Source organism: Stegodyphus dumicola, chromosome 4 (genome assembly GCF_044657685.1).
Source record: "Stegodyphus dumicola isolate Sdum_Otavi_A_Nest chromosome 4, ASM4465768v1".
Classification (NCBI taxonomy): Eukaryota; Metazoa; Arthropoda; class Arachnida; order Araneae; family Eresidae; genus Stegodyphus; species Stegodyphus dumicola.
In genome coordinates this window covers 48347305-48375297 of record NC_140771.1, presented here as the reverse complement: position 1 = coordinate 48375297, position 27993 = coordinate 48347305, and the positions used below count along the sequence as shown (strand labels likewise).

The 27993-nt window shown below is 30.6% G+C and overlaps 1 protein-coding gene across 1 annotated transcript in view; it reads right to left on the bottom strand.

The window, feature by feature from the left end:
• The window catches only part of LOC118202097 (U4/U6.U5 tri-snRNP-associated protein 1), a 102632-nt gene that overhangs the window by 8271 nt on the left and 66368 nt on the right, over positions 1 to 27993 (bottom strand). The window contains exons 14-17 of the mRNA XM_035374251.2: positions 26553 to 26680; positions 8962 to 9129; positions 2349 to 2456; positions 2157 to 2241 (exon numbers count right to left, since the gene is read on the bottom strand). Coding sequence (XP_035230142.2) covers positions 2157 to 2241; positions 2349 to 2456; positions 8962 to 9129; positions 26553 to 26680 — 489 coding nt within the window. The remainder of the gene's footprint in view (positions 1 to 2156; positions 2242 to 2348; positions 2457 to 8961; positions 9130 to 26552; positions 26681 to 27993) is intronic.

The window sequence follows — 27993 nt, the reverse complement described above, 5'->3', positions numbered from 1 at the left end:
AGACTGCAAGCTGTTTTGAAAGCCTACAGTTTTTCCCCACTGCATTAGTCACAGCAATATGTTTTTATTTTGGTGTTTCCATATTTTTGTCCAACCTCTGTACCTCACCATCTGAAGTTCATTTTATTCCACTTTGCTTATAAAAATTCACTTCAGTACATGAAGACGAATAACAAAACTGTTTGTTTTAGACAATATTTGACTCTTTAAATACCAAATCATCTAACAAGTTTTTAGGCAAAATACCACACTATTACAAATGAGATTGCTATAGTTTACATTTTCCCATTAAGCTAATACACAGATTTGATGCTTTCAAATGGCATCACCCCTACCTTTTCACAAAGAATCCTCTCCAAGCTCCTACGGGTACTAGACGAAATGATACTTTTTATAAAACTTATTTAAAAGTAAAATCATAAAATAGTAAATCTGGGATAAAAAAGGCAGTCTTAATCCTATCTACATGAGAAATAAATCAACAAATAACTTCCACAGAAATTATAACAATTACCCCTTATATATATTCATCCTTGAGGAAAAGAGAGGAAGCAGGCTGTTCTGATCTCATGTGCCCAATCAGCTAGACGTTAATTGCTTGTATAACAAACAGTGATAGCCATTGAAGAGATTAATTTCGAAAATGTAAATATGTTTAAGACAGTTTTCCAGAATATTCAAATTGTCTGTAAAAGAGTTATATGCCAAAACAATGAGTCAGAATTATGAATTTTAATATATTTTAAGGTCACATTAGTCAGAATAAATAAAAACACCATGTTTGAAACTCATGTAGGTAAACAAAGAAACTATACTATAGCAATCTAATAGGCACAAATGACCTTTCTCTGGCACCATTATATCCCGTATTCCCCATTAATGAATTTCTAACAATACATACAGTTTAGAGTATTATCTCACTGCCAAAATCTTTAAGTTGTCCAATCTGCTCAATGTCTTTACCTGCTCTTGAAAGTTAACATCTATATTATGTATGCTATCACTGTTATACTGGATTGTGTATATTTATTGTATCATTTTTGCTTTTGATGTTACTTTACAATTAAATTCATCATGATTTAACAGATATTTTTTAGAGACACGAGAAAAATTTTATGTAAATTCTTTATTTTATATCATTTCAATGTATAAAAGATTTAACATGAATGCTCTAGTTTCATAAAATGGGAAACAGTTCTATTCTGAAATAAATTATTTAATTCTTACTCAGCAAGTTTTATATTGTTGCATTTTTCTTTTCTTCTGACACCAGTTGTTACGTTATTTTCTTCCTTCACATTCGTAAGGAGTTCATGTGGATTTGGAGTGAATAACGACGACACTTGATGAAGTATTGTATTTGGCCAATATTAATCAGGACAGCTTCAAGTCACTTTTACAGTCGTCGATGAATTACTATAAACACGCTGACACGATCAGCGACACAGCCTTCAGGTTATCAGGCTATCACAGTGGAGACAGCTTCACTGCAAAGCACCAGAGTACAGCTCCCGACTTTGCTCGGTCGTTCTCGGAACTCCCCATACTCTTGAGACTCTCCACGCTACAATTCTCGATGCACTCGACGACACACAGAGCACGGCTCCCGACTCTTTGGTTTAGTCATTCCTGGAGCTCAACACGCTCTCTTGATGATGCACTAACCGCGATACAGTAAGAGACTCCTTTGGTGAACTCGACGACCCACTCGGCACTCGCTGCCCGGCTGTCAACTCGATCGACTCCGCAGGGCTCGCTAGATGAGGCACACTCTCTGAGACACACACTAACTGACTGCGGACCAGCAGGGTTTATATAGCTTTCGGCTTGTGTTCGAGAACATTCTGGGCTCAACCGGTAAGAATTCGTTCCAGAAGGTTCTCCATCAGTCCATGGCATATCGCCAATTTTGTCGCCAGATGGACGATTTCTCGCCAAATGTAGCAACCCTAAAACTGCTTTGCGGGTAAGCTATCTTACCGCACCTGAACATTTCGTTACAATACAACCCTTCGGAAAAATAAAATGCACCAATAAATTATTTAATTCTTATTCAGCAAGTTTTATATTATAACTCTCCGGAAAAATAAAATGCACCAACAAAGTAACTAAAAGAGATAAATTTTAACTAAAAACACATCTTAAGATATACACACCTTTTTTCATTGCAAGTTTCAGGGCTCCAGCCACACCTAAGCTTATATCGGGTTCTTCTTCTAAAATTGGCTCATTTTCCCTTACCTAAAATAAAACTTAATTATAGAAAGCAATATGCTAAGATAAAAATTACAAAATTATTTCATTCACAAATTGCAGACATGCACAATGTAAGAATAAAGCAAACTAACTGATATTTCAGCTGGTTTTTCATCAAGATCTACTTCATTCCACGCACCACGATTTTGAGCTTCTAATTCTTGTTTCTGTCGTTCTTCCATAAGTTCCCGTTCTAGGTCCTGAAAAATAATAAAAATTATGCATTCTAAAGTATATACTGACACACGCACAATGTTTCATGCAGCCAGCCTGTTTGTTGGGAATTGAACCTGAGGGAAGCAAGTATTCAGCAGTCTTATTCACTTAGTCACTGTTGGGCATGGTAAATACATATTTAATGTAAATACATATATATGTAATAAATGATAAGCAACTTAACCTCCATGTAATAAAACTAACGAAAATGGTAATGTATGGTGCAGTCATATGGGCATTTTCAATGAATACAAGAAAACTAAGAACCTATTTCTATCTAAGAGCTATTCAAAGATTATTTGTGCTGCAAATTACTACAGCCTCTCACATGATGTCTAACCTAGCACTAATGTTCTGGTGGGCACAATTTCTCTCATAATTATTACAAAAATAGAAGATGTAGCTGCCAAGATCTTGCAGCTGAATCAGCAATAAGAATCCAGAGGTCAAACCAAATCAATGCAAAAATATATATCATACATGTAACAAATGTATGTAAACAAACAAAAAAAAAAAAAATTATCTACGAAATCCACAAATATGAACCTATTTTTTTTAAATGATAATTAAAATATCCAAAATTTTTATTTTTCAGATTTCAGTTTATTTATTACGTAATATTTTCAACTTTTCTTAAAGCATTCTATGATACACTTTCTTAAGATCTCTGCAGATTTTAAAGTGTAGTTTGATAAATAAAACTATTAGTATTCCATTATATAAAATTTAATACACAGTGTTAGGAAATAAAATTAATATTTCCTAGCATTAAAAAAAAGGGGTAGGATCTAAATTAACTCTCGAAACATAATGGGTTTGGGCTTGAAATTTCAAAGTTCTCCAAAATGTCACGAATAAATAATATTTTCTTCATTATAATTCCAAAATATCCCTCTCATTTCATTCCTTGACTCCTCTTCTTCAAATATGCATCCAATTCAAAATCGGATAGATCAGGAGCTTGCAGAATGACTGAAGAAACTTCAGAAACCAACAAAATAAAGTAAAATTTGTATGAGAAACTGAAAAGAATATACATGGGATAATGACAAGGATAATTGCTGATTTCACAGTATTTAGAAACTGATTTCATCCATAAGAATATGTAATTTCATTATACATAATTTGAAATACATATATGTTGTTAAACCATCCATCAAAAACAAATGGCTATGTTGCAAAAATAAACTAAGTGTAATATAAATAAATTATTCTTGTTATGGATGCTGATTTAATTTATGTAACCAAATGAAATTATTCTCCTCAGAAGAGTGTACAGTGTATATTTCCTTCTCGCAGGCTTCAAGCTGCAAAATTTGTAAGAAATAATAAGTAAAATATGATATACTAATTTTGTTTAAAGTATTATTTATTTTTGTTTCCAGTTGTGGTCTTGATCAGATATTTTGAAAGCCAGCCCATTGCATAAAAATATAAGTAATACAGTCAAAAGTCGTTAATTCGGACACCCATAATCCGGACCTCAAAGCTACAAACTTTCTGCGCATGCGTCGCGTTGACGGTAAGACCTTTACGGCTGCGAATGTGCTTGTGCACGTGCGCAAAATACGTTTATGAGTGCGCGTTTAATGTATAACGGACAGTATAAGGTAAGCTAAAATTATCTAATTATCTATTTCAGTTAATGTTGCAGATTGCATTGTTCCTTAATCTTCGAATTGGATCCAGCTTATTATTTTTTGCAAACTGTTAGAGCAATTTTATAAAAGTAAGCTTGAACTTTCGATTATGTCAAATAGAATTTCTGATATATATTTACTAATATGTAAAGGATTTACAAAGCGAAATTATATTTCGAAGTTCATTAAACAAAAAGTGGAATTGCTGCAAAAAATGGATAAAGGCATATCCTTTGTTTATCTAAACTTTGTTTATCTTTAACACCGTGGCGGGCACGCAATGAATTGGAAGTTGATCTGTCAGCACTATCCTTATCTTCAGGGCAGATGTTTTTATTTTATTTGGCTTATAATTCCTTACTGAATGTAGTATTTCATCTCGATGTACTCCGTCTTTGATATGATTTAAATCAAATTCCTCGTCATTATAATTCGCTTCCGACAGCGAAGAAAGTGACAGAGGTTATTGAAAACAAAAAAATTTCGATTGACAAATTAGTCGGTAGACACAGCAATTATAGGACTTGAACAGCGAAACTTTGTAACTGAACAAGAAATTATGTCTGTTTATAGAATTAAAGAGAATGTATTATCACGTAAAAAACGAAGCAACTTAAACAACTTACATTGAAAGAAATGTTTAATAAAGTAAACAAATAAATATTAAGCTTTTTTTTTTTTTTTGTAAATTTTGATACCCTTTAGATCATAATTGTTCTTTATTTCATAAATTATGGTTTCATATTTTTAATTTTATAATTTCTGCATGCCATCTTACCAGATTTAAACTGATGATCTAATCCGGAAAAATCGATAATCCGGAATCGCCGAAGTCCCGACGAGTCCGGATTAACGACTTTTGACTGTAGTAGTAACATTTTTTCATTAATTACATTATGGGTTATTCCTTTTTCCTGCGTAATTTTTTAAAACTGCTGTCTGATTAACCATGATTTTGGGTAACTGGGGATGAACTGGGAGTCCACTGTAGTTGCAAAGTATTATAGAATAAAATAAACAATCCTTTTAGCATTTTTAGCAATATCACATTCTGTGTCAATTAACACTTTCTCATTTGAAATTCATTCTTATAATTAAGTATTTCCAATGGTAGAGATAACTGAAGAAATATATAGCATGTTTTTAAAGTAAGGTTCATTTTGCTGTATACACTAATATGTGTTGTGTGGATGGCAACGAGCGCTTGTGTTATACCCCAGTATTCCTTGAAAACAACTGTGCTCAGTTGCAGATGAATAGGCTGTTCAGTTGCAGATGAATAGGCCTGTACGGGCTGTTCTGTGTCTTTAAAATGTTCAAGATTACTAAATTGCCCGCCCGTGCAAGGTATGGTCGGTGATACGTTTTTTGTCGGCAAGAAACCTGTTTACTGCAGACATTAACTGGCAGATTTGTGAAATTTATGGAGCAACTGCCATGAGTGAAAGAAAAGTGCGTAAAACGGTTAAAGACTTTAAAGTTGGCCGCGACAACGTCCATGATGATTCCTGCTCTGGTCGCTCATCTGTGATCACAGACGATATGACTTTAGTTGAAGTGAAAATTCTTGAGAACATATACTTCACCATAAGCACTCTTTCAAATGAATTTCCTGAAGTGTCTAGTCTAAGACGTGAAAACGACCGTGACTTCTTGGTTAACGGAGCATGCAGCAAGCTTCTATTAACAGGGTATTCAAAATCTAGTTCTAAGGTATGGTTAAGTGTTTAAACAAACTTGGCAACTATGTAGGAAAAAGAGAAATACATATAAGAATCTGAAAATATTCTTTTGTTTGGTTTTTTTTATTTTCAAACACCCCTCATACATCCAGTATTACAAGAAATTAGTCCCGAATGATTTATAAATATCACAGACTTGATTTTAAAAATACAGTAGACACTGCTTAATGTGATCATGTTTGTGCATAGCTATTTTGATAACAGTAAATGGTAAGGGATATAGCTTTCAGTTAACAATAGAAGTTATATTTACTTATACTTAAATTAAAATTATTACCTAATTTTAATATAAGTAAAAACATAAAAATATTTACTTTCATAGCATTTTAACTAGGAAAAAGGCATTGCTAGTGGATTATTTGCAAGTGTAATGTAAAAGTTTGTATACGAACTGCTTCTAATATTTCTGAAAAATTATCTGATGGATGCTAACTTCTCTATCCACTAATCTTAATATTTAGAAGGCATCCTTTATATATCAGCATTTATAGGAAATTCCCTGATTTCCTATTTACAATTTTTAGAAATGGTGTTTGAATTTGTTTCAGAAAGTCACTGGAACATGCCTGAAGGAGAGAGACCTCAGCCTGATCATTCTCAAAATTAACAGAGTTATTCAAAATCTGCATCAGACTAAACAATAGGCCATTTTATTGCCTAATTTTAAAAGGTTGACTAGAAGAGAGCCCCTCAAAAAATCATGATTTGAAAAATTAATCTTATGATAATTTGAACACTAACTGAATAGTTAATCAGAATAAGTGATGTATTTTCCATGTTTTTGAATGTTCCAATTATTTCCCATGTTTAGGTAGTAATTTGACAATAGTATTCAGAGGATAACATTTGCTATGATCACATTAAGCAGCATCCACTGTAATAGCAAAACACTATCCATACCTTTTTCTGGTATCATTGATAAATATAATGAAAACACATGTAATGCACACCTCTAAAAGGAGCTCTAATGTGGCACCTCACTGCAAAATTATGTTATTGAGACTGGTTGTGATGGGATGTAAATCTGACATCCGACTAGATGCAGAAATCATAGCCCTGTTTACTTTATCTGAAGATTTTTAAGCACATTTATGTTTCTGGTGTTTCCAAACCATCAACACATTAAAGAACACAAATCATTGTTCAGGAGAGAACTCAGGAGACTTTCCAATTACTAACTATCATGCAATGTAATTCAGTTTCATATGCAGTGGAATTCTAGATGAGAGATTCTAAATTTAGATGAGAAATGCTAACCCTACAGCTCACCCAATGCACTGATTCACTCTGCCCTATACTATCACAAAATGAATAAAAAAGTGAGTAAATATTGAGCTTAATTTGAAAATCTGATCTGTTTAAATTGTTTATGGTGGATACAATTATTTACTTAATAGCTTTACTAACTAATATGTTGTATTTAAAAAAATTACAATATTCAATATTAAAATGAAATTATATCTCAGAGCAGCCAACAGCTCACTTTTTCCTGAATTTTGTCTGAAAAAATTTATATAAACAGTAAAAATGCTGCATAGACTTATTTTATCAAATGGGGGGGGGAAGAGATTTCAGAAAGCAATAATTGCATTTCAGTATGTTAGCTACTCTGTTCTCAATTGCCATCAAAATTTACTTGTGAACCAAATGGAATATATAAAGCCCCTATCAGATATACAGTATAAAGTCTTTAATCTGGACGTCCATAATTCAGAATGATCTATAATCCGGACCTCAAAGCTACAAACTTTCTGCGTATGTGCAAACGCATAATGTGTTTATGCATGCACATAATACCTTAACGCATGCACATAATACATTTACGCATGCACATTTAATGTATAACAGACGGTATAAGCTAGGCTAAAATCATCTAATTATCTACTTCAGTTAATGTTGCAGATTGCGTTGTTCCTTAATCTTCTATTGGATCCGGCTTATTATTTTTTGCAGACTGTTAGAGCAATTTTATAAAAAGTAAGCTTGATCTCTCGAACTGAAGCTCGATTATGTCAAAAAGAGTTTCCGATTCTGAAGCTGCGAAAGGATCTACAACGTGAAAGCATGTTTCGATGTCCTTTAAACAAAAAGTGGAATTTCGGGCGTCGCGGTGCGCAATGAACTGGAAGTTGATCTGTCAGCACTATCCTTATCTTCAGGGCAGATGTTTTTATTCGACTTATAATTCCTTACTAAATGCAGTACTTCATTTCGATGTACTCCGTCTTTGATATGATTTAAATCAAATTCCTCGTCATTATAAATATCATGAATACACATCAAATAGATTTCTGGTTGCAATTTTCTAATTTCGACTATGCACAATGTATGCTTTACGCATGCGCACATTGAAAGAAATGTTTCATAAAGTAAACAAATAATAAATATTAAGCTTTTTTTTTTGTAAATTTTGATACCCTTTAAATCATAATTGCTCTTTATTTCATAAATTACGGTTTCATATTTTTAATTTTATAATTTCTGCATGCCATCTTACCAGATTTAAATTGATGATCTATAATTTGGAATCACCGAAGTCCCAACGAGTCCGGATTAAAAACTTTGTACCGTACAATGTACAGTAATTCACTAAAATGGATTTTTATAAAATGCAACTCCCTAAGGAAAAGTTTGAGCTGTCTCTAGAAGCACATATTGTTCATTAATCCCCTTTCTTAGATATACACAGAAATAGGCATACACCAAGGACAAAATTTTAGACAATGTGAACAATAAAAATTATAACATTATTTGATAACAGGTATATTATATGCATTAATTTATTACAGCATAATTTTCTTTGCAGTGGTTGGTTTACTCTGTAAAAATGTAACTTTTAAATGACGATTAAAAAACAAAAGATCACTCTTCTTTTGGAAATTGATATGAACTTTTTTCATAACCAAAACAATTCTATGAAATGTTGCCCCTCATCTGTTTCTAAACTAATATAACCAATTAGTTTTCCAAAATTCAACATTGACAAATCTTTAGCACAAGTTGCTAATTTAGCAGCTTGTTAATCAGCAATTTCAAATGTACAAAATATGTAATTCACATTTATATCAGTTTAATAATATAATTTCCTAAACTGATGATGAATTTACCATCATTTCATCTGCTTCTTCATCTCTGTTACCAGACATGCCATATGTAGGAATTTCACCAAGTGTTCTACAAAATTCAGCTACTGAATTTAATTCAATATTTCCAATTTTAGAATCTTCATGTGAATCCATGCCACTTCCATTAACACTCTTAAGAATTTCAATAACCTAAAACAAAATTTCATTTTATTATTCAATTTTATTTTAAAATTATTTTTTAACGACAATATGGATTAAAAACATAGTTTTAGAGCTACAAAACATTTAAATAGGCATAGTAAATGAAGGCTATGTATACACAATTATTCAGAGAAATTACAAAACCAGGAAAGAGATAAATTACAATAAAGATACTTCCTACAAAGAATATACATGATGTAAGGCATAAATTAATTTCGACACAGACTGTAAGTCAATAGAAACATGCTTATATTTCTTCCTTTCTTTGGCACATATAACTAATCATGCATAACATAGTAATGACTAATATGGATGTTGAACGGCTGTTGGTAGAATGTTACTCCATTCAAATGGAATACAGATCCACAACTCTATAGCAACTGCTGTGCATGATGATATATGGGTCAACTTCAAGCAAGCATACTTCTCAGATTTCATGGAAACTAAATCAGCCAGCTATGCAGGCTAAGGAAGAGTTGACAACTGATGGTCACGTAAGAAACACTGAATAATGCATGCGAGGTGGGCAGTAGCTGGCAGCATCTTTTTGGAGTGTACCCCCCCCCCCCAGAATGATTCTGTAGAAATGCTAGAATTCTGAGATTCCAGTACCTCATGAATATAATACTGATTAATCATAATACCTGTAATCTATAAAAAGAGACAGTTTGAATGAAACTGACAGCACCCTGTATTATATCCTCTGAATCAGATTTCAGCCTCAAATGCATGTACATCGTATAATCCACATACTGAAATTTAAAATATTTATATTTTTTATATTTAAATTTCAGTTAACTAACTAACTTGTATGCTAGATTTCAGGTCAGTTTGATAACATTTTCTGGATATGATAATTTGTTTGAACAGCAATGTATTTTAACCATAACAAGAAACATATAAAAACATATCAAAGTACTTTTATAATGAAATTTATAAGAAAAACAATTACACTGATATCGAACCACAAACCAAGACAAAAATGCACAAGATAATAATCACACAAGTTATATTATCAACGAAGCTAAAGCACATAACCAGGATTTTGCTGGAACATGTGAAAAAAATACGATCTGAAAACTTCAAATTACAAGTGATAGAAACATTTACATTCGGGGGAGGGGGAAGAGAGAGAGAAAGAAAGGAAAAAATATCCTAAAAGTTAAAAAAGAATAATTTAACTGAAAATAATACACCTTAAAACAGAAGAGAAACACGCCAATGTGACAATCAAAATCGCAATAACAACCTTGTATTTCGTGTACATTTATTAAAATACTAATTGATTTCGAGGGCAACTACAGGTCTCTCCTCATCAGGACTTTACTAGAAATTACTAGAAAGAAACCGGTTGTTATTGCGATTTTGATAATACACCCTTACAATATTAAGAATCCAGCTTATCATTAGTTTTTACAGATAAGAAATTTTTCAGTATCTTAAAATACATATTACATAACATTATACACAATTTAAAGCTCAATTTAGATGTCGATACTTCTATAGTATATTAAACTATTATTCTATAATATATTAAACTTAACATATTTTCCAAATTTTTGTCGAGAATTACTATTTTCATATGCTGAATACTCTATATATTTTTATGAAAATTTTATTTAAAACCCCTGCCAGAAGGTTTATAGTGGATCTCCAAAAAACCATTCATGAAAAAATTTTTACACTGTTTATTGTATAAAATAGTAATTATTCATATAAAAAAGCAATACATAAATAAATTCTAATAACATGAATCTTTTTAAAACATGCTATCTAAATTTAATGCATCATTTTATTGCATATAAAATTATAAACTGTCTTTAACAACAATAAAAATTCAAGTGGGCTGGGAATATGTATATTTCCCTATATGAAATTTAAGGACACATCAGCAAATAGGAATTAAATAAATTAAAGCAACCATCTATTAAAAAACTTACTCTTTTAATGCTTGTCAAAAATTAAAACAAAATTATGCATTATTGTAAAATGCAATTTAATATTTAAGATAACTATAAAACAAATTCGAGAATAAAAACCAGCTCTCTAAAAGTTAAATAAAATATTAATTTTGAAATATAAGTTAGTTTTGAGGTTTATTTTTGATTACAGCAAAGCATGCAAGGCTATCAGCTGAAAATATAATTTGATGAAACATTTATATTTTACATTTATAATAGTCAAACATATTTTAAAGATTTATATGATCAGTATTAATTTTCTCCATTTTTTTAATACTTATTAATCAATTTTTTCTGCAACACTTTTACCCCTTTGATTTTTCAGATTTAGTTAAAGATTTTTGTTAGTCTAAATACTACACAGTTTTAAAATGCTCAGAAAAAAATTGCTGATCTTTATTTCTTCAGTAATTTTAATATGGAGAATACTTAGAAAAAACTCAATGAAATTAAGCACAGTGCAAAGTGAAATAGAAGATAAACCTTTTAAAATTTCAATTTTGTTACTAATAGAGAAGTCCTTTTCTAGAGATGCTTATCTGTATGACAAGACTAAGTTATTTTTACAATTTTTCACACTTCTGAACTGCAAAGATGGAAATAAATAAAGAAGAAAAGAAAAAAACTTCTGGAATCAGAATCAGATAATTCAACATAGTATTTTATAAATATTATAAAAAAATAATGACAATTTTCCCATAAAACAGGTTTATTTTGTGTTTAACATATTTTTCATCTTGTCACATGCCTTCTTCCCCCCCCTAAATTTTAGCCATAAATTATGGGTCTATGAATCCTGCTATAACCTTTTATGATACAAAGACTATTATACCCTATTGAAGCAAACTCGTGGCCAACGAATGCATTTCAATTATATATTTAGTGCATATACAATGATATTGTTTTAGAGAAGATATGGACTCAGCCTATGTGTGCAATTCTTATTGAAGGAAAAGGGATAATTAGTAAAAAATTTAGTTCGCCAGCCAACAGCTGGTAGCACTTCACTATAATGAAATTTCAATTTAATATTTAATATACATAGTGGTTCATTAAATATATTGGAATGATCTGAAATATGTAAATGCAAGTTTAAAATTTAATATTTAGCTGTCAGTACATTTTAATTACAAAACGCAACTAGAAGAAATTTCTTGCAGGTACCAAACTTCAGACTTCATATAGAAAATAGAAATTACAATTTCCCCCTTACATTATTATTATATATGTATGCTTTGATAAATAATCAGTAAGTGAAATTCAAAATTTATTAAATTTTGTTAAATAAAATGTTCTGGCCCATCAGCGGCTTTCAGACTGAGCATTCGGCCCACATGCAGTTTGAGTCTGAGACTACTCCTCTACAGACCATACACAGAAACTGTTTCCACCGTCAAACACATGAATATTGTTTCCTTTTTAACTTGACCAGACATTTCTTTTTTAGAGATATACTTTCAATAAGCAGCCCAAACTGTGCCAAAATGGCTCCACAAGCACTTTTCAGGAGCTCTGCGCTCCCCTCCAGAAAAATAAAATAAATACAGATAGATGGATGAGATCGAAGAACTTATTTATTTATTTTTAAACAAAGATACCAAATCCTGAATAAGAATTGTGAATTTCAATTTTACACCTCCTCTAGCAGCTTTCAGCACTAATTCCCAGTTTGTTTCTCTGATTTCCATTTTTTTCAAAATGTTACTTTCAAATTCTAATAGTTTGGTTTTCTTTAATTTCTTTACTTTAATGAATAATATTTTTACTTACAGTATCTGTTTAAATAGTTCATTTTAAATTTTCAAATTTTAGTGAATTAAATTAGCAATCCATTTAAATTCCCAGTTTTTTAAAATTTTCCTGTCCAAAAATTGAGTTGAGAATTTTTATTCATGGATTTTGATACCTGCACTTATTTACATATGCTCTCAGAATTTAAATGATATTGTAGATTAGTTCACAGCAATAATTAATCATTTATTTGTTTAAAATTAAAATTTCATAATTTTAATTCAATTTTTATTTATTTTTAAATTTACTTTTTACGAATAAAGAATGCTTATTAAATTCAAATTTTATTCTTTGCAGCAATGGCACAAAAGAATTATTTAAGTTTAATTTAACTTTACTATTTATTCTTATGAAACAATTTTGTTTGTACTTAGCAGCTTTTAGCGCTAATTACCAGTTTGTTTCTCTCTCTCTCTCTCTTTTTTTTCCCCCAAATTCTAATAGTTTGATTTTCTTTAATTTCTTTAGTTTAATGAATAATATTTTTACTTACACATATACTTTACATTATCTGTGTAAATAGTTCATTTTAAATTTTCAAATTTTAGTGAATTAAATTAGCAATACCATTTAAATTCCCAGTTTTTTAAAATTTTCCTGTCCTAAAATTGAGTTGAGAATTTTTATTCATGAATTTTGATACCTGCACTTATTTACATATGCTCTCAGAATTTAAATGATATTGTAGATTAGTCACAGAAATAATTAATCATTTATTTGTTTACAATTAAAATTTAATTTATCTTTACATTTGCTTTTTACGAATAAAGAATGTTTGTTAAATTCAAATTTCATTCCTTGCAGCAATGGCACAAGAGAATTACGTTTAACTTTACTATTTATTCTTATTACAAAAATAAGATGCTTTAATACTTTCATCACACTGCTGAATGTTTTATTATTGTGCAGGAAAGCGCTAACTTCACCTAATCCACAAGAATTGAAAATACATTCTTTTAACTGCAAAGCACAGATTTGATGGGTTATCTTTTTTCTAACAAAAAAAGTACTCCATAGATATGAAATCAATGAGTCCGCTATGTTCACAATATTTTGTGGATCCTTTAATTTATTTTATCTCTCTCAGAGCAGCAATTCTAAAATAAATTTGGTATGATGTACTGAAAATCCTTTAAAAATACTCATTAAAATATCATCAAAAATTTTTATGAAAGAAGAAGGGGGTTACAAACTACATAAAGAAATCAAACAATTATATAACAATGTTTTGCATTACAATAGATCAATTACAATCTGTCAAAATTAAATTTTTTCAATAACTTTCAATGACTCTGTGAAGTTATTATTATTGATCATTGATATTTTATCTACAGAACAATGCTACATCTGTGTATAAAAATACAAGAGTTTAGCTCTGTTAACAAAATAATAAACAGAAAAATAAAGATTAAAAGCTTACAATTTGAAATATCAGCATTATACAAATAGATACATTTTTCAAATACCTGCAAACAAGTTTTCCATAAGAAAATGGGAAGTTCAAGGGAAGCCAATCAAAGAAAGAGTTTGAGGGGGGAAATCAAAAACTATTTAGAGATAAATTTGGATTAATCATGGAGAGAAATAAGCAGAATTTTGGCAGTTCAAATGGTGGAAACATAGCAAGACGTCACGCCCAATCCTACAGATAGACGTAAATTTGATTTAAAAAATGTACATAATTTTAATATTTGTATCAAGTGGTCACAAAATTACCATCTACAAATTTAAGCATGCTCATAGTATGGCTAGATAGCTAGGTATTTTGTACCAAATAACATCCTCTGCTTTGTTTCCAGTTAAATAAGTAACACAGCGTGCCATAAATCACACAATACAAATTTAAGAATATATCACAAAAAATCAAAGAAAAATATGGACAACAATAAAGCAATGAAAATATTTTTAACTTGCTGTTATCAAGCTCTGATCCCTTCACAACTAGCAAGAGGAAACTAAGTGAAAGGTAACTGAAAATTTTCAAAAAGAAACTTTAAATTTGTTGGTACTTCCATATCTAGAAAACAACAGCCTCGAGTATAGTAAAAGTAGTGATGGGTATGATGAGAAATTTTTTTCCTTAAATGAACTTATGTGTCATGCTAAGTACATATTATGTATATAATTAATTTAAATTAATTATGTAAAAATTCAGAATATTACTATTTAATGATCAAATGATGAAAACAGCTGGATAAACTTTCGTACTGTACTAGATGTACATAAAAATTTAGTTTTCACGAGAAAAATCTGAGAATTAAGGCTGAGTTTTAGGATCTCTTAATCCTACTACGTTCCAGACAGCTGTACACATTCTGTAACGTGTTGCATTTCAATACTTTTTCACATTTCACAGAACTGATTGTTTAATTAATTTAATTCCGCAGCCTAGAGATTGACTAATCAATTTGGAGTCATTTTACAGCAAATGCTGATATTGATAATGTGGAGATTTCTTTGAGATGCTTCTGCAAATTCTGTATGCATTTAAGCACTTTGTGAGATTTAGTTGTGTAGCTAATATATGCATAAAGTTGAGCTCACTTTAGTTTAATTCTAAATACTAGTTTAACCCTCTAGCCTGGAAACAAATTTTTGTCAGCTTTAGCCAACAATATTAGAACAATAAATGAAAATAGAAATAGAAATAGAAATCAACCAAAATTTTACTGCACTTAAAGTTTGAAGTACAGAATTAAATTATTAATAAATGCAAATTTACATCTACAGCAGGTGGAATGAAAGCCAACACGGAATTCAATTATTTACAATTCATACATTAAAATTATATATCCTAGTACTTAGCTTGATTAATTTTATTAATCATTACTTAATACTGAAAGCAATGGGAAACTCTCCAAAAGATCGAAGCATCACTAATTTTTGACAGAAAGAAAATAAATCTCTTTACATCATGCTGGAGTTGTCAGTCCTCACTCTCTTAGACTTTAAAATCTACTTAAACACCTTTCATTTACATATTCTAGTGAAGACAAAACAGGAAGAGTATAGGGCAGATGGTAACATTACTTAAGTAGTGTACTTTGTTCTTGTATATTCAAACCCCAAACTATTACAATATACATTTGATAAAAAAACATCACATTATTGATTGACTTAAAGTACTTTTAATAGTTTTTAAGTTGGTAAGACTTTTAATTTTATTAAGTGTGATCTTCAGACATGAATCACTAGCTTCAGGTAACAGGTGCTCATTTTATTATTTCACCAGATGACACAACAAACTGCAAACAAAAAAAAAAAAAAAAAAGAGAGAGAGAGAGAGAGATACAAACAGGAAGGATGATAACTAAGCAGCGCACTTCCCCCTTTTTTTTGGTCAGAAAAGTTTTCAGAAAAGAAACCACTTTTTAATTTCTGGTGCCACCTCAATCATTGTTACCACAACAAACAGAAGTGGATAGTGAAGGAGAGAGAAAATATGAAGAAAGTTACTGGAATATGGGATTCACAGATGCTAATTAAGATTGCTCCTGCGAAAGGCCTGAAATCCTCATTAATTTGTTATCATCTTGCAGCAAATTAAAAATTGTATTTCAGTACAAAGTCCGCAGCAGCTTTAGCTGCATTTAACTCTTTTGCATCGAAGTCGCCCTAAGCGCCCGAGCATTCAGACATCGGCTGGACGCCCAAAACGCCTGAATAATTTCCTACCCAATGCTTTCCCCCATCACGTTACTGCATTACTCATTGCTTACAGGTGTTGTAAAATCACATGTCAATCATTCTTTTGAAGCTACTAAAAGTAGCTTCCTTGTTTCCTTTGTTCCTTCCTTTCCTTTGTTTACTGTCAGTGTTTAGCTTTTGATGCCCGAAGTTGCAATCCTGTCCCAAGGGGGAACTTCACGCAGTGTCAAAGCGTCGAAGAAAGAAGTTCTCGTTTTACTTAAGTAAGGCTATTGTTAGCGCTGTAGTATTCAACTTGTCATGGGGGAAGGAAAAGCATTCCAGGAGAAATTCTTAGATACGGGCGTTTTCGATGTTTGGGGAATTGAGATTTTGCTCTCTCTCGATGCGAAAGAGTTAAAAGACAAATCCTGAATCTTGTCTGAAAATGCAAAATTAGTATTGCTGCTTTATTTAACTACATATATCTGTGAAGTGCATTCTCTGCTTATATAGGTACCAAAACAAAAGACAAAGCCACTTAAATGAAGAAGTAGACATTTGCCTGTGATTATGATATCAACAACAAAACCTATGAGCACGAAACTGAGCAAAAGAATGCAATCATAGGTAACTAACCTCATTAAGCACTTTATGGCATTTTTTTAACTTTTGCCCAGTGTTTCACTACAATGCTCTCAAAATTAATTGACTTTTTTTTCCTGTAATGTATAATTAAAATTTTGAATAATAAACAGTAAGTACGTATGTATTTGAACTGAATTTAATGTAATGATTAAAATGAAGGCAAACATAATTTATTATATGCATCTTATTTTTTGTTGCCTCTCATATAAAATCAACTGCAATGCAAATGGTTTGAATTTCAGAACTTTTATGTATGGCCAAGTTTTGATAATACCTTGTATATTGGTGGTAGTTGAGAATAAACTGAGATATTACAGTTGTTTTCGGAATTTAAAAAACGTAATTTCATTGCATGATTATTAAACAGTTGTTTAAGTAACTCTTTACTTTGAATTTCATTACCATCTCTTTCTTTAACTTCTTCATGTAACATTACTGATAAATACCATTAACCTGTAGACATAAGGTAGACCTACAATGTCTCACAAAAATGATCAGTTACTTTAATTAAAATTTTTTTTTAAGTAAGAGGAGAAAAGCTTTGAAATAAAATAATAAAGAATACTTTACCTTTGAATACGTATTTTCATAGCTCTCTCTCTTTGTATTAAATAAATTCGAAAAAATTAAATAGTAAATTAAAAAAATTATGTTTTAAGCTGAAATGGGGGGGGGGAAGATTCCCCAAAATTAATCGGATATTTTGATAATTTCTAATTAAAATCATCTACAATAAATAAAAAGCAAAATTTTATGGAATTAGTTTATAAAGAAGCTAGGCAAAAATCTAAAAATCATTTGTTTCTATAATTTGAATTTTCTTTTATGAGACTATTTGCCATTTGAATGTTTTCTTGCAATGACTTGGTTACGAAAGGAAACATCGTTAAAAATTTCCAGATTAGTTGTTGATTTGCAGCAAAAGAAAGGCAAATTTATTAGAAAAATTGCTTATTTACTTAAGTAATTATCCAGTACATTTAGTTTAAGTAATTCTACAGTAATTCTATTTAAATAATTTGATATTATAAACAGAATCATCTAAGTTATCTGATGGAATGAAAGGCTTTATTTACTCTAAGGAATATTAAAATAAATCCAAGACCGAGTGCTCCTAAACTTGTTGCGGAACTTCATGAATTATATGGAATATGTGTAAATCCAGAAAAGTAATGTGATCTGCAGGATAGCATGGGCGAGTAGCAAGAAGAAAATTTTATGTCAGTAAATGAAACCGAAATCTTCGACTCGCTTTCACAAAATTTGATGAAACAAAAGACACCCGGCTACTGGAAAAAAGTGTTGTTTGCTAATGAAAGCAAAATTAGCATCTTTCAGCTCTGATGGACGAGTGTTGGTGAGGAGAAAACTCAAAAAAGGAATTTCAGAAACAAAAGGACCAGGTATTAAACATGGCGGAGGAGGAACGATGGCATAGGGAGATGGTAATATGGATAAATGCCTTGACTTCTTAAAGAGAAATTTGGCATCATCAACACAAAAATGTAACATACAAAATAGTTTTAAATTCTACCAGGATAATGATTAAAAGCATACTGCACACAATGTTAGACTCTGGTTGATATGTAAATGTCCAGAGTAATTAAGGCACCATCTCATTTGCCAGATCTTAATTCTGAATATATTTGGCACGAACTAGAATCGAAAATTCGAAAACAGAGCATATTTTTGCAGCAGCAACTAAAGGCAGTGATTCAAGAGGAGTGGCATAAAATAAGTAAAAAAAAAAAAAAAAAAAAAACTTGGGGAGTCAAAAGAGACTGAATGAAGTGATCAAGTATAAAGGTAATCCTACAAGATATTAAAATGTAAAAACCATGTAAGTTTTTGTCATTTTTGGCTGCTACTAAAAGGGTCCGAGTATTTTTGTGAGAATATTTTTCATTTTTTCTTCATTAAACAAACAATATTGATTTTTGAATGTAATTTTCATCTTTTTGAAAGTGCATTTACTATAAAAAAAATGTTGAATTTATATATAATCAAAATAAAAGTCTTTCTTTTTATTTTAGTTTTTATGTTCATTAAAGAATTAAAAAATGCAAAGCGTTCGATTTTTTTTGTGAGCGACTGGAAGTAACTCCACCATAGCAAATGAATCAGGAAAGGATTTTCCAACTCAGAAAGATTGGGATATGCAGGTCTAGATTATCCCAATTGCTTTTAATGGCCCTGGAGTAGAAAACAATTGATATTTCCACTTAAATATACAGCACTCTCTAGATTTTAAAATATTTTAAAAACATTTTCCTTTTTATTTTCAAGTGTCCTATTCATGTTTTTTTGTTCAAAGCCCATTGAAAAATTTTCATATACATTAATAATAAAAAAATCAAAAGGTGGCTTTCATGAAATTCCACAATTTTTTTTTTTTTTTTTTTACTCTAAACTGTAGAATGATTGCAAGGTTAAGATCAAGTCCAAGAAACGTTTTTCCCAATTATGACACACAGCATTCTTTTTGGTAATATCTGTTTTCAAAGGTTAGGTGAGCGAGCAATCAAGCACACTGAAACTTTCTTTTTTGGGGTGGCTAACTGTTCTTCGTGTTCACAACACTAGGACACAGCTACATGGTTTGAATTTTGTATTCATCTAAAATGTTAATTAACACTGAGAATGGTAGTTATAGAAATGGAAAAGAAATACCAGATAAATCAAGTTAAGGACCTTATGCAAATTCTGGCTAAAATGAAGGACTTTTGAAAACCTAAGTATTTTTAAGAATCATACCAGCAGTGAGTTAAAAGGTAAACAAAAAAGATATAAACATAAATAAGCTATGAAAAATGCAATACACAGAAAAATTATACAAATTAAAAATTAAACATTGTGTCCACAAAAGTCCTTATGAAAATGTTTTAAATGATACAAATATTCATATTTTGGCATTTTTAACCATTAAAAAATTAATTTTGTAAAGTATTGAAATCTACCTTTTTATTGGTCCTTATGATTCCATTTGGGAATATTTTATATGCATGTTATTAAACAATGAAGAATCTGTATGTACATTCCTTGCACTGTGAAAAAACCGTGACACTTTAAGAAGATTTTTGAACTACACATATAATCTTCCATCCAAATGTGTGCACTTCAAAACCTGAATTTTGAATATATTTTCTATTTTTTCATATTTTATGTGAATTAATAAATTTTTGATTAACAAACAATGTGTGATAAAAGCAATGTGTTTTCATTTGGCAAAGCATATGCTATTTGGGTTCTAGGAAAAAAGAACACAGGAAAAAAGCCCACAGGAATAATGCTCACAGGAAAAAAGCCCACATAGAAAAAAGCTCATGTGGAAAAATGCTCACTTAGAAATATGCTCACACAGAAGTATGTCCACTGATAAATAATTCACATAGAAATATCCCCACATTAATAAATCAATAATTAATCGATCTGAACATCGTACACCTACTTGAATTTTCTAAAGAAAAATTATTTAAATTACCAAAACATCTATAGTATATATTTCAAAAACTTTGTAACTTATGTGTAGATTCAGTTAACATAAGATTAACAAATGGGCTGTTTTGAATTAAAAGGAGATGAGAAAGAAAGTAAACATGAAACAGAATTATACAGTAAAAAATTATTATAATTTTAATTGTTAAAAAAATTAAAAAATAATTAATATAAGATACACATTTTTTAATATAAACATTTAGAAGAATAATGAATGAGAATTTAGAATGACTATTTTATTTAAATTACTTTAAATATTTCATTTTATCATCGATTTCATCATAGTTTCTTACATGATTCACGATTACCAAATGTAAGTTTTTCATGTTAATGGTTTTTTTGTTTTTTTTAACTTCAGTACTTCCTGTATTTACATTAGCTAATAACAAATGTTGAGAAGGTAAATCTTTTTTCAGTCCGTCAAATAAAAGCCACATACTGGAATGGCTACAATCAAATAATGAATTTAGTGCGTTATGAGAGCCTTCGCAACAATTTGTCGTTTTAGATTTTTTGAAGGCTGCTTCATAATGTTCAACTGAAAGGCATCATCAAAGTGCCTAAAAATGTTAATTTTATTTCTAAAATTTTAAATTTCTGCAGAAATTTTACAACTTTTTTGGCTCAAAACTTAAATAACTACCTTCAAATATCAATTTCTATAGATACACATCAAAAGTATGCAAAAATAGAGTAAAGAAACAAAAATTAATTATTAGCAGTTACAGGAAAAAAAATGTCGTACAGGAGCAGTGAAATAAAATATTACAGTACATGCAAAATTTTACTACAGTTTTCATGCTTTTATTTATCGCCCCTGAAGAGGTTAATGTGAGCATTTGTCCACGTGAACATATTTCATGTGACCTTTTTTCCGTGTGACCATATTTCTAAGTGAGCATTTTTCCATATGAGCTTTCTTCTATGTGAGCATATTTCCTTGTGGGCCTTTTTTCCTGTGAGCTTTTATACCTGTGAGCATTTTTCCGGTCACCACTATTTGCATTTCAAATTTAATCAGAAAACTCAGCAATTTAAAAGAAAAGAGTTGTCACTTGTCAAAACATTATCTTTCATATGCATTATGTTGCCATTTAGAAAAGCATAAGATATTGATTTTGCCTTTCCAACTTAATCCTTTTGTTATTGATTAATAAACAATTTAAAATTTCTGTTATTAATTACTAATTGAAATCATGAGATTATATTAGCTGATCAAAATTATGATATATTTTTCTTTTAGATAACAACTATTTTAGACAGCCGATCATGCAAGCAGCTAGTCATACAAAAATACAAAAATTTTGATTCACATATTACAAAAATTAATCAAGATACCTCATTTCAAAATTTGGGATTTTTGATAACATTTTCAACTTGCCTCAAAGGTTCAGTTAATAAATAAATAAAAATGCAAGGTTAATTTTTGTCCCCTTTCAAATGCCAATGACTAAAATAAACTCAGTGACACAATAGCCCTAGTGGACCATGGCAGTATCCTGAAAACTGCTTTCTTGACCCTGGGCCCCGGGGTGCATCAGCATATGCCCTAGGCAAGTGAACCGCTTGTCACAGGCCCCCCCAGTGTTTAGTCTCTAAGCGAACTCGGTATTCATTTTATTGACCCACTCAAGGAATGAAAGGCTGAGTCAACCTAGCCCAGCCCGGGATTAAATCCTGGACCTGTGGTGCAGCTGCACAACATGCTAGCCACTTTCCAAAGACCAATGAGTAATTTTTTTTTTGGTCATTTACTAATGTATAACTTTCTTTTATTTATAATTTAAATTTTTAGAAGTTTATAAGTTTTCAAATGCTAAAAATACATTATTAATAGTCTCAATGTTTTATTAGTTTAGAATCATAATCTATTAATCACACAAAAAACTGTTATGTATTAATTGTTATTATTTTCAAGCTTTAAATTTTGCTTACTTAATTCAGTTTTGATCAGTAATTAAAGTTATTAATTTTTGCTTTTGTTGTTTAAAGTTGGTTGTAAGTTTAAACTGTAATTTTTGTAAACTTTAAATTTAGGTTTCGTTGTTTTAAAGTTTTCTCATATTGAAGTTGTTTAATTTTTAATTTGAGTTTAGGGACTTAAGTTTACTTGGTTTTTGTACTTTTGTTTTTGACCCTTAAGGTTGTTTAACTTTTAACTTTAATTATTTTAAAGCCTTCTTGCTGCACTTTTGGTGTGTTCATTTTTTTTTAACTTAAGGTAACTTAACTTTTTACCCCTCTTTCTATTAGAGTTATCGAATGTTGTTTAAAGTTGGTTGTAAGTTTAAACTGTAATTTTTGTAAACTTTAAATTTAGGTTTCGTTGTTTTAAAGTTTTCTCATATTGAAGTTGTTTAATTTTTAATTTGAGTTTAGGGACTTAAGTTTACTTGGTTTTTGTACTTTTGTTTTTGACCCTTAAGGTTGTTTAACTTTTAACTTTAATTATTTTAAAGCCTTCTTGCTGCACTTTTGGTGTGTTCATTTTTTTTTTAACTCAAGGTAACTTAACTTTTTACCCCTCTTTCTATTAGAGTTATCGAATTTATATTTTCTGAATGGTGGTAAGGTAAATCAATAATAATTGAAACTCTCTGGATAATAAGTGTGTATACTTAATTTTTGCTGAAGAATCAATTTATATTGTGCTGACATTTTTAATGAATTTAATTGCTAAGTAATAGTTTAAATTTTAATGTCCTAAATTCTTTCATTGTGTTGAATAACTATCCACTGGTTCTGAAAAATTTTCTCATCCAAACCGTCGGCTTGGAATTCATTCTCAGAATCCCTTATCTGGGGATTACTGCACCCCGAAATTCTTTCGTCCAAACGTTTGAACACACGTATGATGTTTTCACCACATGTTCTGATGACGGCGCCACATGCAGTATTTTGCATAACCAGGACCCCGGTTGCTGTGACATCTCTAGCAGGGAAATGTTCTACACAGAGTTAATTTATGAGAGTGAAAAGTCATTGGATAAGAAGCTCACAATGTCGGATCTGCACCTTGAGACGAGGCTAACTTAACCCCCTTTTCCATCAGCAGAGAGGATGTTGACCCAGTGGAATGGACTTGGAGGCTGAATGGTTTAATCGCACTAGTTGACGTCTTCTAGTAGTCAAGAAACCCCTTCCCATGAAGATTTCTCTGTTTGGGTTGCTGTGCTTGGGGTTCTTCCGATCATCTTACTTAGCCAATTTTTTCAAAAGCGCGCCATGTATTAAAGTGGCTGCGCTGTGGATGACGAGGAGGAGACGGAGAAAAGAAATTTCATACAGACGTTCGAAGAAAAAACAAAAGATGACTTCTAAGGTACAGAGTGGAGACCAGCAGTTCGGAGTCACAGGTGTGACAAACGATTAAACAACCTACACAAACAACCTACACAGAAGAAAGGTGTACTGAATCCAGAATTCCTGACTTAAGTATGGCTGGTGTTTTGGGAAGGACCCGAGTCCTACTGGTTGGAAGCGGCTGTGGGGAGAAAGCCTGCCTCCGAAAGAGTTGTCCTTGATTAACTTTTCCCATATTTTCTTTTCTTCTTACAGATGTATCTTCAGACGTATAGTTATTATTTCCTGCCTCATGACAGTTATCCTGTCTTAGTTTTGCAACCATATCAAGTATCCAAATTTTTGCATGATGGATCCCATCCGGGAACTGTGAAATATTATATATGTTAAAGAAGGTATGTTTCACTTTTCTGTTGTTTCTTCAGATAATTAGATGACCAGTAACCATCAATTTTAAAAATGTAACTTGTATTCTTAATCGTATCACCACAAATAAACGTTCGTTTGATTTTACTTACCTTGTCTTGTAATTAATTGCAATTAATTTTACCCTGTCTTAGAATGGGTTTTTTAATGGACACAACGCAAACCTTTTTTTGTAATTTAGAATTGTTTATGTTTCATTCTGATAATTACGTGTATTGTTATTTAATGTGATTGATACAGTATTGGTTGAAAAAATGTTTACTTATGTTTGCACATATTCACGCATTACCTACCAATATAGAGGTATTAACAAGAAAATTTTCAAATACACAGTACAGTCAAAAGTCATTAATTCGGACACCCATAATCCGAACCTCAAAGCTACAAACTTTCTGCGCATGCGTCACTTTGACGCATGTGCGTAAGATCTTTACAGCTGCGAATATGCTTGCGCACGTGCGCAAAATACGTTTACGAGTGCGCGTTTAATGTATAACGGATGGTACAAGCTAAGCTAAAATTATCTAATTATCTATTTCAGTTAATGTTGCAGATTGCGTTGTTCCTTAATCTTCGAATTGGATCCGGCTTATTATTTTTTGCAGACTGTTACAGCAATTTTATAAAAGTAAGCTTGAACTTTCAATTATGTCAAATAGAATTTCTGATATATATTTATTAATATGTAAAGGATCTACAAAGCGAAAATATATTTCGAAGTTCATTAAACAAAAAGTGGAATTGCTGCAAAAATAGGATAAAGGCATATCCTTTGTTTATCTAAACTCTAAACTTTGTTTATCTTTAACGCCGCAGCATGCAATGAATTGGAAGTTGATCTGTCAGCACTATCCTTATCTTCAGGGCAGATGTTTTTATTTTATTTGGCTTATAATTCCTTACTAAATGTAGTATTTCATCTCGATGTTCTCCGTCTTTGATATGATTTAAATCAAATTCCTCGTCATTATAATTTGCTTCCGATAGCGAAGACAGTAACAGAGGTTATTGAACACGAAAAAATTTCAATTGACAAATTAGTCGGTAGACACAGCAATTATAGGACTTGAACAGCAGAGCTTTGTAACTGAACAAGAAATTATGTCTGTTTATAGAATTAAAGAGAATGTATTATCACATAAAAAACGAAGCAACTTAAACAACTTACATTGAAAGAAATGTTTAATAAAGTAAACAAATAAATATTAAGCTCTTTTTGTAAATTTTGATACCCTTTAGATCATAATTGTTCTTTATTTCATAAATTACGGTTTCATATTTTTAATTTTACAATTTCTGCATGCCATCTTACCAGATTTAAAATGATGATCTATAATCCGGAAAAATCGATAATCCGGAATCGCCGAAGTCCCGACGAGTCCGGATTAATGACTTTTGACTGTATTGATATTTGGTAGTACCCATTGTAATATCTTATGTTATAGTCTTCTATACTTAATATAGAACAAAACTTTCCTAAAATAGAATTTTTTTTTTTTTTTTTTTAATTTTAAATTCATGCAAACAATGTTAACAGTTGTCTGTGTATCAAAACTAAAGAGTGTTTTTTATAACAGAAATGCTACAAGATTGTGAATATAATCTCGTTTCTTGAAAACATTCATATCGATCAATATTCTTATGACAGTCAGCAGAGAAATGCTTGCATTTAACTTACTAACACCAGTAACCTTTTTTCTAAATTGATATTTTCTTTTTAATTACACACAAGTGCCAACATTTTGCTCTTCAATTTGTGTACAGCCTCTGAGTGATCTCAAATTTAAAAATTAAATATCTCATTCAATTTTTGTCACACAAGACTTCTGCATTTTATTTCTTATATTGAGGGGGAAAAAAAAATTCTAAATGTCTAACAGGGACTGAGGAATGGTATTAAAAAATTATACTTCACAGCTTTTACAAACTTGGAAAAAAAAAATTCTCTGCATTATTATAGCATTTTTTGAAACTGAAAGTATGAGTTTACAATCAACAGCTGGAAAAAATAAAGATTGCATAAGGACTTTAGTGGTTTATATAAATTCTCATCTTGCGCATTTAAAACTAACCTTAAAATACACTTAATTCATAAAACAATTTTGCAAAAAAGTAATACTTAAATTTCATGAAAAACTTTAAGAAAATACAAAGCAATACCTTTTCAGGTGCAGTTGACATAACCTTTCTTTCCTTAAGTTTTCTAGCTTTATTCAAGGCATTGCTCAACTCTTTTTCAGCTAAATCTTCATCTATAACTACATCTGAAGCATCATCCATTTTTTCTTCTATTAAAAAAAAAGGTAGCTAAATTATGAAAACACTAAAATACATTTATCAAAACTGAATGTAGTAAATTAGAAATTTTTATTAGTTAATAAAAATAGAAATTAATCTTAAGCTATGTCTGTCTACCTACACTAGGCAATGTTTTATAACAGCTCTCTCCCAACATTTGTTGAACCAGCCCTGACAGGCCAGTCTGCACAGGAAAATTTGTTAAGGAACATAACTGGACAATCAGTATGCTGGTATCAGTGGAATGACCATAAGCATGCCATTGAACAAACTACCAGGAACTTAGCCCACTAGTAGTTAATTAAATAACATTTTTGAGTCTTTAATCAGAAATAATGGAAGCTCCTACTATATATATATTGAGAAACTTGGTAACAAGTAGGTTTTTGTTTCTTTCACTCTTGAAGAAATTTTACACTGTTCACTTTAAGGACACATTCAAAACAATCAATACCTTTAGCAATTTTGCAGCAGAGTAATGTAATTCTGCAGGAATGTTAAAGTTTATTCTACTGTAATTGGTGGCTTATACTAATACATAATTGCCATAACTTGCATACTGAATAATACATGTTATGAATTGTTTGTTGCCTTTTTTATTATTCTAATAAACTTGATTTATGATGCAAGATTTTTTAACAGCATAATTACTGATTGATTTCTTTAACTGATGTACTGAAATAAGAATTTTAAACTTTTGAGTGATGTATTTTTACCTCATATCATTAAATAAATCTACAAGAAAATAAGAATATAGTTACAGAAAAGACTTTAAAATATAACAGCTTTTCTAGTGCTAGTTTCTTATTTTCTAAAAGGTCTGACAAATAACAAACACTTAATTTAACCTTTCTCTGCATTTGGACATACTTTTTTCATACAGTAACTGATATTTTAGCCTTATCCTTAAGAATTTCTACGGGGAACAACAATTCTTTAAAAATTCTCTGGTATTAGTATGGCTAGCTTAATCTCAAAACTGTCCTACTTAAAGATGTGATATTTTTTATTCAGAATAATTACTAAAAATAAGAAGTTATATTATATGCTATTTATTAAGTGATCTATTTTATTTTCTTTATGTAGTTATAATGCATGTTTTAGTACAAATCTAATTATCAGCAATTTAAGTTGCATTTTATGTTACTCAGACACGAGACAGACGTTCTAGGCTCCACTACAGCTGGACTCAACTTGAGAAAAATCAAGTTTTCTATGTATCTGGTATAGATTATGTTAGTCATCTCTACCTAAAATCGAAAGGCAAAACTTGGATCATTTTATTTACTTCCACTTTACACCA